General features: G+C 33.3%; 1 protein-coding gene across 1 annotated transcript; it reads right to left on the bottom strand.

The window, feature by feature from the left end:
• Positions 1–9,412, bottom strand: LOC130817561 (flowering locus K homology domain-like). The gene is made up of 7 exons (XM_057683328.1): positions 9,166–9,412; positions 8,278–8,876; positions 4,888–5,143; positions 4,650–4,798; positions 4,292–4,564; positions 1,575–1,769; positions 1–498 (listed from the first exon to the last, which is right to left on the bottom strand). The coding sequence occupies exons 2-7, from the start codon at positions 8,866–8,868 to the stop codon at positions 247–249; spliced, it is 1,716 nt and encodes a 571-aa protein (XP_057539311.1). The 5' UTR covers positions 8,869–8,876; positions 9,166–9,412; the 3' UTR covers positions 1–246.
• Between the last annotated feature and the right edge of the window lie 4,233 nt (positions 9,413–13,645).

The following is a 13,645-nucleotide window of genomic DNA, read 5'->3' as shown; positions in this document are numbered from 1 at the left end:
TTTAAAGGCCACAACAAATATTTTCAATCATCGAACACTGTAACATAAAGACTGCCTTGAATACTAATGGAGTAATTATCTAGATTACAAGTCAGTACAGCCAATGTCAAGCAGTCTAAAGACATGATCTTAAAAACATTTTGTATTTATAACAAAAATCCAACATAGTAATACAAACTTCCTAGTCTCATTAGTCATATTCGGTGACAATGAAATTCTAAAAAGAACAAAGATCACTGGCCAAATCTAATATCCATAATTTCCACCATAAGCTGACCCATAAGCTCCAGGTTGGGTTGCATATCCAGCACTAGCAGGAGCCGATCCATAAAATGATGCAGGAGCCGCATATGAACTATAACCTTGGTTGTAAACCTGAGCAGTGGCCTCAACTGGTTGAGTTGGAGCAGTGGTTGCTGTGGCTGTGGCTGTGGCTGTGGCTGGGGCTGCGGCTGTGGCAGTGGCTGTGGCTGCCTTTGCTGCATCTGCCATGAAATTCTGCAAAGCAAGCAGACTTAAGCGCTTACAAAAAATACAATCTAAGGCAATATTGGTGCATGAGCAACTGCACATAGAGAAATTATTTTCCAAAAAACTTGTTTACCATCATTTTGTTTGAGCACAAAGCAAATACTTCCCCTCATTTATTCTAGAGGTCATCATTGCTTCTAGAGGCCATATGGGTGCATGAGCAGGCCAACAGGTTGGCCTAAAGAGTTCCAGCCGGGATGCGTGATTTGTCAAGTACACAGCCAAACAGGTACAAAATCTATTTGCCCAAAAATTTTAGAAGTTTGAAAATCACTTTCCAAGAAATGTACTATTCTGCACTAATGGATCGGACGCAATGCATCCGGTCTAGTCCGGTCACAATTAGGCCTTCCTTTTTTTTTACGATTATCTAATAGAAGGTTAGATTTAGAAAGCGTGAGGCACACCAAGGTACAAGAGATCCTTAGAACCCAAGGTGCAAGCCGAAGACACAGGCAAGGCACATTTGTTGCTAAAAAGGTTATAAGTCAATTTAAAACATATGCAGTATAATACATGAAACATGACATTCATAATACAATAGCAACAAGCTTGAAAATATGCATTATCATTGAGGTAAATAGTACTTCAGCACATAAATATTATTATGAGAATACAAAAGAACACCCAAAGTTATTTTCTTCTTTTTCACTAGCTTTTTTTTCTGGAAGCAAAGGTTTCTCGACCTTCATTCAAGTGAGTTTGGGTTTTTTTTAATTAACAAACTTGAGTTAATTACCCCGCCTAATGAGAAGGCACAAAGGAAATATAACACATCGAGGCATATGCCTCTTGTAGTGGCTTTGCTTCACCTGTGGAGGCACTTTTGGCTACCTGAGATCGAGGCACATAAGACACCAAACGAGGCAAGCTTTTTAACTCTCAGGATAGAAGCACAATTGTGGCGCGACATTAATTATGAAGAGATCATTATTCTAAGGCAGAAATGTCAAGGATTTATTTGCTAGTGTCCCAGACAAAATAAAATTCCTAAAACAGAAAGAGAGTGCACTGCACGCTCAAACCAGTCATTAATTGATTACCTGTATAAGTTGCTGAGCGCCTTGAACTTGTACTGCAGTTCCATTTATCTCAACTGTCATTTCTCCTGGAACACCTCTTGTCTCCTGTACAGTAACAGTTGCCCCACTGGACCGCCGGATGTAGCTGATAGTGGCACCATTAGTCCCAATTACATAATCTGCATATATCAAAGGGACCTGCATGTGCTGTGTGAGCTGCAAATAAAAATTATTAACAAGTTGTACATAGTAGTATTTATAATATCGAAGAAAGGGCATAATGAAAAATAAATACTACATAAGAGGTTGACCATTAAACAGTGTTCTTTAAACCTAAGCTAATATATGACCACCGATTATCCCATAACAAAGTATATAAACTAGTAGATGATCAAAAAATAACTTCAGCATTTAAAGTAATGGCTTTTGCAAGTTTAGTAAGATTGCTCTTGAGTTTCTAAGGTTAATCTTTTCTAACTCTTAGATCAACATTAAACCTCTGTGGAAGTTCCCCAAACTCTTTGAGAAGACGCTTTATGCACTGGCACAAATGATAGCTAATTCATAAAGTCGTACTAGGTGAATCTCTAGTCACCCAACACAAACTCCTAGTCCTTTATGCTTGTGTGCAACAAAGAAAAAAGAAAGAATGTTACTTAACTTTAGGATCATGTAGGAATGAGGAGAACATAGCAAAATAAAAGGAGGAAAAAAAAACAAAAAATCATTGCTTAAAGAAAACTTAAACATATGCTGTTATAAAACAAGTTAGACGCAGGAGAATTTTTTAGGATGAAAGGAGACCAGAACATACAAAGGATAAGGATCTTTGTTGGGGTGAAGTCCAGAGGAACAACAAAAATCTTGTCCAACATGAAGATATCAAAGATAAATGGTAGTACTTTGATGAGTTATTCGCTAAATGTCAATGGGGGCCACAAGAGACATCTTCATGGAACCCATGGAAAACATGACGGAATTCATGAGCCGAATAAAGAGCTGAAAAAATCTTCGACAAAATCAATCGAAAATTCTTTGAAGGCTTGAAAAAGTTTAAAGCAGATGAGATTAAATTTGTTTACAGGTCTCTTGAACAAGATATGGAGAACAAATAAAGAAAATTGAGGATAAACAATACCGGAGCTATTTAAAAAACAAATGTGCAACATTGTTCTAATTACGAAGAAATTACGCTCATGAGACACCATGTAGTTATGAAAGAAAGTGATAGAACCCCGTCTAAAGAGATGCACAACCATTTCCAAAACTGACTTGATTTTATGCACAGACAATCTATCAGAACCAATCACTCTGATGTGCCAATAAATGAACTAAAGGGAATGAAATTTTTTTGCATATAGTCTATTGAAAAGTACCAAGTACTATGGTGGCGATGGCAAAAAAGGTATCCTATGAAAATATATCAATATTAGTCGGTTTGAGTCTTTTTTTGCTTGCAGTGGTTCTAGACGAAGAACAAAAATCTATTCAAATTCTAGAAAGAAATATATGTTAATTATCAATTTTTTAATTTAAAAATACAAGTGAAAATCACAGAAGTCTATAGGTTTAAAACTTGTATTAAGGTCCAATTAACTACTACGTGTTGTATATTCGGAAAAATAATATGTTAAACCATAAGAGATCAAAGGCGTTTAGATTCAAAATATAGCAAGTAATTATAATCGGGAGAAATACCAGAGCATATAAATAATTGTTTAGCCTAAACCATCCTTTTGTATATGCCAAAAACATCATAGGGTTTGTTTTCTTTCTAGGTGTCTTTCATATGAATGGAAGAGTATATAAACTCTTAAACGAAAGTGCGACTCATAATTATTGTACCTCATTCCAAGACTCTACACACATCATCTATAGCATTATAAAAATATTTAACCTATTTCAATTCCTCCCTAACCCTAGCTCAAAAAAACAGAACAATAATTTCAAGCTTTAATAAACCATCAGTATGAAAATCCCAGAACCAGTTTACAGAACTTTCAACTTTCCCCAAGTATATGATACCATTTAGATGAGGCTACCTACAGTTCCTAGAAGAAATTGGACAGCAACTACTTTAACTCCAAACAAAAATGGGGGGAAGCGGCAAGAATCAGAGTCTGCTACCCTACTAGATTTATGTGCACTGCATAGCAAAGAATGAACGGAGAGAACATAGGACCATATCTAAGCTTGGAGATCTGAGTCCTCTCTACTCACAAGTCTCTCTGATGCCTCAGTAGAATTGAGGCACATGCTTCAAAAAGCATCCTTAAAACCTAAGGTGCATCAACACAAGACATTTGGCACGCTTTCAAAAAACTAAGCACTGATGTTTGAAGAAGATGCAGAAAAGGGCCGCCTATATACAAATTGCAAACACATGAAAAATCTTAGCCATTGTATTTGAACGAAATGACTACAATGATCATTTCTCGTGGACAAAAGTTCTAAATTAAATTTGTTCCAATAATAATGAAATTAAGAGTGACCACATAAGAGAAATGAAACTTAAGAACATCAGTGACACTCACGTCCTTTTATTCAGTGAAAGAATACCACAAATTTAATAAAGGCCAACTATATGATTGGTGAAATTCTCCAATAAAGTATAGTCATTGAGCATAATCCTTAGTAACTACACAGTATTTCGAAAATCAGTGCATACTGTAATGACACAAGAAAAAAATACAACCAGTCTTGATCAACAAAAAACAGAGGGAGGCATGTAAACAGACCTGTGTATTAAAAGATGGTGTTGATTGAGCATTAGACGAAGCATGGACACCTATTGGAGGTTTTCTTCCATAAGCTGATACTCCTTGTTGAGGCTGCCTGTCAGGTGGGGATACAATCTCTGCAGCTGGATAATAATTGTCAGTTTGACGTGGTGGTGGCATGTATTGCATGTTATAGCCCCCATATCCACCAGCCCCACTGGGCGGATAACCATGATGAGGACCCCAAGGCTGAGGCGGTAAATGTTCCATGGGTGTATTTGGTGCTTGCATCTGAACATTGGCCCGTACAAGTTAAAAGTGTTAAGACACATGTAATAAAAATAATGCAACGTGGGCAATCGAAATGCATAATTACCAGCTTTTCGATAACGGGTATTACACTTCGATCAACTAAAAACTTCCTCAAAAGTGAACCAATCTGTTCAATAGCTTTGTGAACATCAACAGCTTCCCCAGCTACTTCAACCACTCGATCATCTTGAAGAGCAAAAACAGGAAGTTCCTCTGCAGTAATACTCGGTGAGAACTACCATAGCTTTACCATTACATGAAAGAACTGAATTCTAGCAGTTGAAACAGATATATGATATTACCTTGTTTAAGAACCCTAACAATACAATTCGTAGATTCCTGAATTGATTTAACAATAGCTCCCTGCTTTCCAATCAAATTGCCAGCCTGGGCACCAGGCACTAGCAACCTTGTTGAAACCGTGCCTCCTGCAGGTGGGTCCTGACCCTTAGAAGAATCACCATCCAGTCCATCCACAATACGCCTGTGAACCCTCAAAAGTCCATCCATTGCTGGTGGAAGAGAATTACCTGGTTCCTCCTTAGCTGAGACCATTACCTAAAAGCAGAAACAAGTAAGCATTACAAAAGGACATAGACATATCATCTTGACATAAATATTTCAAACTCAAAACTACATTCATAAGTAACTTTTCCAATGAAAAATGTAAAATATTAAAAAGAAGAGCAATAGCATTAGGGAAACATAAAGAGACTCCATATTGACATTGTTAGGTCTAATGCCAAATTCCACAAAGAAAGTCACTCTCCATGTCAAAAGTAAGATAATCTCCACCACTGTTCTACATAATCAAGGCTTTACCATATTCACATAGCAAAATTAGACATCATTTTAACTAGAAGCTTTTACAGATTCTTGGGAATCTACAGGAAAAAACGCACAAAAAGGGCAGAGAGACAAAAATGACAAGGAAACTGGACAACGAAAAAAGGCAGAAGTCTTAATCCCAACATATGCATCACAGTAATTACATGAATCAAAACGAATCAATCCGAGAGATTGTTGGTAAAAAAGATTATACCTTGGTCGATAGGTACTATATATTGATTTATAATTAAGAAAATCAATTTCAAAAGCTAACTTTCAGAAAATCAATTATAATTCATAATAATTTACAACCGTCCATGAATCCTTCAAGAGACTTTGAACTCTCCCTTTTACTTCTCTTACATTGATGCTTGTAACTCCTTGAATGCTTGTATTCACCATGCTATCGACTTGCAATTCTACATTAAACTCCATGGTTTTATGCTTGATTAAAAGGTTGGAGAATCAAGTCTAGTCTCAGTTAGAACATGCACCTCTTTTCCCAACAGGAACCTGGGTAAGATTCTCATTGTTCTTACCCTAGCCATACCCTCCCCTCACAGAGAAACCAGCACCAACCAGAAACTCTACGACGGTCTGCAACCCAGCGTCCAGCCCACGTTCTGGGCAGAGAGTGCAGGCGCAAGGAAAATTAGAGAGAAAAGGAGTCTAGCCAACATGGGAGTAGGCAAGCAAGTTGGACACACGCACAAGCCTAACCCATAGACAGAGTTAGAAACTTCTTGTTTAATTATTTTAGATTAGGAGTTAATCGTAACCAAATTACATTTACAAACAATACAATAAACATTAGTTAAAAATAAGACATGAAACCTGCACAGCATATAAATACACTGGAATTACTACCAAATACCTTAGCGCTAAACCTAAAATTTTTACAACAAAACTCCTTTCATCTTAAACTCAAATTCATCCATATGATATAATTTAAACCTTTGTAAGACATAGATACCAGTCCCTTCACCAAACTCACAGCCTTTTCCATTCTTTCATTTATGTACGCCAAAGATATACTATAATCCTTTCGAACATTCAATCATCGATCAGCCCCAAGGTTAAAGGTGTTTCTAGCATAATACACAAGTTGTTGCATACTAAAAGAGCAAATCATTGTTATGTTCACTACATTTTCTAGGGAATGAATACTAGAACTTTGAGTAAACATATACTTCTCATTAATCACTCTTTGAAACCTTTTTGTAGTTAATCTCAAAACTAAGCTGCACAGATAATTTTTAAGCAACAATTCTATCACTGATTTTTTCAAAACAATCTGAGCATATAACAACGTTCACTTCGAACACCCCCCCCCCCCCCCCCCCCCCCCCCCCCCCAAAGAAAAAAAAAAGAAAGACAAAGCAGGGTTTTTGCTACTAAGCTCATAAGTCTATCAATTTCATGTGCTGATGAATAGGAAATTTTGTAAGCACTGTAGCTCTTTAAGCATTACATATAGTATAGAAGCTTTGTTCCAAGATTATAGATCAAAATCATTTAATATTGAGATATACCCTCATGAATCTTCATTATATTATATTATTACACATCTATAAAACTATAGAAGGGTGTGACCGTGTGAGCATTGTGCTCACCCTAATGTTACATATTTAAGGAGTTGGGTGATCGAGTTGATGTGTACTTTTACTGATCAAAAGACTACAGAACTATACTAGCCTAAATTTACGCTTGTACCTTTTGAGAATAACTAATTTAGATTCAAAATTTTCAAGACATCTGTAATCAAAAGTTTACCCTAGTTGATTTTTGGTTCAAATTCTTCTTCAAGTTAATACTTATTTTTTATTTATTCAACTTGGCTAACAATGGGTGAAAGAAGCTCAAAAAGCACCTCTGCCTTGGCTAATGATCACAAGCATGATAGAGGATGCTCTTCAATAGAGATGAACAATGATTTTCATGACACCAGCCATTGATTTCCAGAAAACAGTGCAGAGCTTCTTGGTCAGGGTATACATACAAAATACAACTCTTTTTAACCAAACAAAAAGATTTGGGCACTGGTAATAAGTTGATCTCTGCAATCTGAATCCTTGATGCTTCATATTTGGGGTGGCATTGATGATGGATACGTACCCTTAAACATTGCCAACAAAACCTGCACATACTCATTTTTGTTATTGCAGAATACCAACTTTCCTTTCCGCATTTTGTGCTTAGTTTGTTAATTATTGTGATTCCATTTGACTCTCATATACTGTACATGTTTTGGGTCTACAAGAGATCCATTTTCAAGTTTTTTTGGTAATTTTACACATGAACTGAAGATTTTAGAAGGTAAATTTCATGTCTGAATGATTCTTCAAGAAATTGAATCCAACAAATGTTAATAATACCCTTCAAATCATTATTAGCTTCAAAATCTTAGATAGTTCAATTTGTGCTAGGTATTTATAAGATTTTTTATTGTGTGAATGAAGAAAAGTAACATATTAGTTAGACATAATACAACAATCTTGAATTAAATCTCATTTCCGTTCGTAAATCCTCTGCCCCAAGCAGATGTTAATGACAGGTATTATCTTCAATAGGTCGACAATATATTATCACAATTTAAGACGCTTGTTAGCGCCTACTACAATCATCAAAGAACTACCCAGTGGGTTGTATAATAAGAATCTTAAATCCAGTGATCAACATCAATTGCTCACTATGCCTTCTTGAATCTTCTTGATCCCAACTTCAATTTTTGATTCAATGAACAGATAAGACACACACCTTAAACAGTAGAAGATCGGGCAATAAAACCTCTAACAATAAGAATCAAGGCCAAATGCACATGAGTAACCAAAGTGCTAATAGAAAAAAAAATCAAAAAAACTTACAGCTCTCACTTGTGATCCGGGTGGGCCTTCCATAACCTTGATACGGGCCCTAGTCTCCTCAACAATTTTCTTGATATACTCACCTTTGCGCCCAATAATATTACCAACCTTTTGAGAAGGTACCAACATCCTAAAAACACTCTCTCCGGGCCACCCAGGCCATTTCTTTTCATCACTAACAGCAGCTAAATTGTTTTCATGTTCATCCTTTTTCTCAAAATGTGTATTCTCTGAATCATTACCCAATTCATTTGTTTCATTATCAGATGACTCTTGTTTCAGTTGTTCCCCATCCAATCCATTATTAGCCTCATCTCCATCTAAAGAATGCTCATTCTCATTTTCAGCAAAAGTTTGCTCAGGTAGAACTCCATAATTGTTTTCAATCTCATTAACAGAAAAATCCTGGTCATGTATCGTCATGTTTTGGTTGTCTGCCTCATTCTCAGTACACTGGTACTCTTCAGGCACACTTCCAACAAGATTTTGCTGGTCAAACTCATCACCAATAAGATTAAAATGTTGCTCAGATGCCTGCATAAATGTCTGGTCCTCATTGTTCTCAGCAATATTATGCTCTGTTTCTGTCATTATTACCTCTGTATACATCAAAACAGAAACATAAAAAACAAAATTAAAATACAAAATCAAAATAAAATATAGACAACACTAAAAATTCACAGCAGAAGAAAATAAAATTGTAAATCGGGAAAACTGAAAATCAAAACACCCAGAAAATAAAAATTAGATGTACAATCAAGAAGTGAAATCCAGCAACTAGAAAAGTGAAAACACAAAATAAAATCAAAAAACACAAGTTGCAACCAACCCTAAGATGACGATACGAAACCCTAGAAAAACTACATAGAAGTAGAGAGCGGGACTTACATATTGGAATGGCGACGAAAAGGAACAAAACTTCGAATTTGGTATGATTTTAAGAGAACGAATCAAAATTATCAAAGACAAAATAGAGAATTAGAGCTTGTTAGCAATTTCTACTTTCTAGGTTTTCCACCGAGGGTTTATCTTCAATTGAAAAGAGACCAAGGTTGAGAGGCGATGTATAGATATCCTTCTATATTCTACTTCTATCTCTACTCCCTTAGTCCCTACTCCCTAGCCTTTTGCAACAATATCCAACTGCATAATTGCGGAAATACATTTAATAAAATAAATTATGCGTATAAAATTAAATAAAGTAATAATATAAATATTACTAATTTTTAAATAAGATAGTTTCACGGTAAGATTATTTTTATTAGGTTGGTTCAATGTACAATTTTCTGTCTTAATCGCAAAAGTAATCAATTAAAAAATGAGTTAATATATGGACAAGTCTTATGGTGAGACGGTCTTATGCAAGACGAGCTGTATAAATATTGTAAAGTTAAAGGGATGGACGAAAGTATATTTTATTTTTAAGTAATTTGCAAATTAGATCTTTAAAGTTTAACATTTTGCGAAATATTGTCTCAATTTTATTTTTTGCAAATTACGGCTATCAAAGTGTCACAGTGTATCGGTTAACGCCAAAAACAAAGAAATCGACCACTTAACCTAAATTTCGACCACCAAAATGTCGGAATTCTGTATTTTGACCTTAAACTGTAAACTTTGATACTTTGGTGATTGTAATTGACAAAAATTAAAGATTGAAGCTATAATTCGCAAAAGTACTAAAGTACTCCCTTCGTTCTTTTTTATCTTCCACTTTGGGTTTTGTTTTTCACACATATTAAGGAAGATAGAATCTCTGGGTTGTAATGGGTATTATTTTAAGTAAATAGTAGTGTGAAGTAATGATTGTATTGAAAGTATGAGGTTGTAGTGAGTATTATTTTAATTAAATAGTAGTGTGAATTAATGATTGTATTGAAAGTATGAGAGAGAAAATAATTATAAATAAAAGAAAAGAGGTACGTTAAAAGAAAATGGGGGTAAGCGGTAAAAGTGGGATAAAAACTTTCTAAAAATAGAAAGTATTCTAAAGTGGAAGAACTTTTGAAACTACCCGTTATAGTAATGTGGAAGATCAAAAAAGAACGGAGGGAGTATAAGACTATAATTCGCAAAATATTCTTTATTTTATGCAAAAGCTCACAAGAGACCGCGTCATTAAGTCATTATGAGGCATATACTAATTGGCTAGCCAAAACTTTTAAAATTTAAAAATTCAATTTTTACCTTAACGGCCCGTTTTGTTGATGGTAATGAAGTAATGAGAATGAAATGTTGTAATGGCAAAAGTAATGAAGGAATGGATATGAGAATTGGTAATGAAGATTCTTTTGTTTGGTGTGCATGACTAAAGAATGGTAATGGAAGATAATATTCCATTGATTGCATTTGGTTGTTAGTAATAAAAAATGGTAATGACTCTTAGTTTCATTATTATATATTTGTATCTAAAAGTATCTAAATTATTCTATCTAATGATTCTTTTTTTAATAATAATATTTTTTAGATAATTATATATATTCAGCTCGAAACAACATTACCTTATTTTATTACCACAGTAATACTTCATTACCATTACTGCCTAATACCAGGTTGTTTGATAGTAATAAAAATGGCCATTTTTGGTAATTTCATTACCTTATTTTATTACCATCCATTACCATTAAAGGCATCCAAACAACCAAATTTTTCATTACTTAATTTTATTACCATTACCGCCCTCTAATATCATGCACCAAACGGGCCGTAAAAGGTATCTATTTTTACATTAAAGTGATAAATTTCAATTAAAGTAAACATAAAATTGATCAATTAAAAAAAATCAATTTTAACCTAAAAGTGATTAATTTTGACCTTTTAAGTAGTTAGAGCAAATGCTCTTTCAATGACGATTCTAACTGTAAAGAAAGATAAAGATTGCAAAGTGTAAAGAAACAATTAAACACGACCAAGATTTGAAATGTGGGAAAATTCTAATATCAATGTGATATTAGACTATAAAACCCCACCTAGTTAATGAATACAAATTTATTGATTAGAGTTTTTGATTACATGCACTAATTCAACTCTAACAATGGGAGAATGAAATACTATACAAAATACAAAGAGAAATTAAAAGCCTCCAATTTCACCCTGATAAACCCTAATTTGACTTCCTCACTATCTATAACAATTCTCTCTAATGTGAGGATTACAAGAGTATTACAATGTGTATGTCAATGTCTAATGATGTAGAAAGGAGTACATATAACTATATAAGAATATGAGGCAAGAGAACTACCCTCCCAAAATAGGAACAAAACAGAAGACAAACAGTAGCACCTGCGAAAATTCTCGACTCGGTCGAGCCAACTCGCTCGAATTGGTCGAGCAGCCAGCAACCCTAGTCGTGTCAAACTTCTCGTGTAGGTCGAGTTTCATGGTTAGCAGCTTCCAATCTTAACACCTTTATATGCATCAATAACAACTTCTTATATCTAACACACCATACTCCACAACACATTAAACTATACACATATGACATTATGAACCACATCATAACAAAAGTGATCTAACTTCTACGTACAAAATTATAATCTTAAATGATCAATTATGATCTCTTTAAAAGTCTTTAATTTCGAAGTGAAAAGCGATCAATTTAGACCTTTAAGTGATCTAACATATATAAAGTGATTAATTAAATGATCACTTAAAACTATTTTAAAAAAATCAATTTTAACTTCAAATATAACATTTATAATCTTAAATTGATTATGTTTTTAATTAAATATTATAAAAATTATAATTAAGTCTACTGGACTATTAATTTCACCGTAAAATGATTTCTCCAAAAATATGTTGTTTTGGCAATTTTAAGTTGCGCTCCTTACTAGTAGTCTAGTACCACCACTACTTTTCCACTAGATTGGGTATGACCGTATGAGTATACAATTGGTGTTCAGTCAGGAAAAAGAAAGTGACCAAAATGTGTATTTTATGGAAAGTTGGAAAAATACTAAAAAAAATGTGATAAATGTATTGATGAAATTTAAGAGTACTAGACTACATGTATAGAAAGAGGGTTGGTTATAAAAAAAAAAAAATTAAAAATATAAATAAATTTTTCTGGAAATAAACTTAAATAAAAATTTAAAAACATATCAATTTTTACGAGATAAAAGTAATATATTATTGAGTTTCATTCATTTTGTTTCATCCGTATCAGTTTATCAATATTAATATACTCCTATTAAGTTAAAATCATTAAGTTATTTGTGGTGATAATATTAAATTTGATAATGTCGAAAGAGTAAGAATAGCATATAAACTTTGTGATTAGAAAAATTAATAAAATACTCCCTCCGAATCAATTTAGTTGTCCCATTTCCTTATTTGATAAAGTCTTTTTAGTTGTTCCATTTCTATTTTTGTCAATATTTTTTTATCTAAATATTCTTAGTTTACACAAGTAATTACGAATATACCCCCATATACCTTATTTACCCAACTACCCTTCACTACTTACCCTTTACTATTTACCTTTTTAATGGACCCCACACCATCCTTAATAACCGTGTCCAAGCAAATGGGACGTCTAAATTGGTTCGGAGGGAGTATTATTTTTAATGGTAAATTGAGTAGGTGAATCAATTGAATTATTTATTAAATTTTTTAAAAAAGATGAACATAATATTGGGTATTCTACCCGTGTATACCTTACTTTATCATATTGTTCGTTAACTCTTCACTTATACTACTCCTCCATGTGAATTTTAGCTCTTTTAATAATTTTAGTTTGGTATGTGGGTTCACTATTTTAGTTTTGGCATCGTTATTCCATTAAACATAAACCAAAAAACATGATAATCAATGAGTAAGTGTGAGTTGGGGTCTTTAGTGTTCAAAATAGATATCGAATTTATCAGAATTTAAAAATTTTAAAAATTTGACTATTCGATTTTTTAGATAGTAAAAAGTAAAAACCATCATCTAATTTTGATCAGAATAAAATATCTGAAATTGAAATATTCGATTTATCCTAGTTGGATACCAAATTAATCTCACTTCTCATTCTTTTTAATCAAAATTAGTTCTTGTAGTTTAAAAAATGTTTTTTTTTATTTTAATTTTTTAAAAGTGATGAATTATTTTGGCAATATGATTGGATATTCAAAAACCTGAGCTAACAATTGATAAGAATGCAAATTAATTTTAGTTGAAAATTATAAAAAATTAACATGTTCAACAATCTAATATGATTTTTCTATGATAAATAAATTTTAAATGAAAATCGTAAAATGCGTATTTCATAATCAACTTTAATAAAATTTCAATTTTGTTTTGGATATGATATCTAATTTTAAAATAGAATATCTAATCTAAATTATCCAAATTTTTAAAATCAATATCAAATAATACCGAATATTAA

Source organism: Amaranthus tricolor, chromosome 7 (assembly GCF_026212465.1).
Source record: "Amaranthus tricolor cultivar Red isolate AtriRed21 chromosome 7, ASM2621246v1, whole genome shotgun sequence".
NCBI lineage: Eukaryota > Viridiplantae > Streptophyta > Magnoliopsida > Caryophyllales > Amaranthaceae > Amaranthus > Amaranthus tricolor.
This window is presented reverse-complemented; position numbering and strand designations above follow the sequence as displayed.

Bases quoted from the DNA above. Each gene is read 5' to 3' on its own strand.
- LOC130817561 (XM_057683328.1), bottom strand. From the start codon at position 8,868: ATGACAGAAACAGAGCATAATATTGCTGAGAACAATGAGGACCAGACA. The intron at 4,799-4,887 runs GTAATATCATAT...GTATTACTGCAG, and splicing joins TGTTAGGGTTCTTAAACAAG to AGGAACTTCCTGTTTTTGCT. The intron at 499-1,574 runs GTAATCAATTAA...CTTGCTTTGCAG, and splicing joins GCGCTCAGCAACTTATACAG to AATTTCATGGCAGATGCAGC.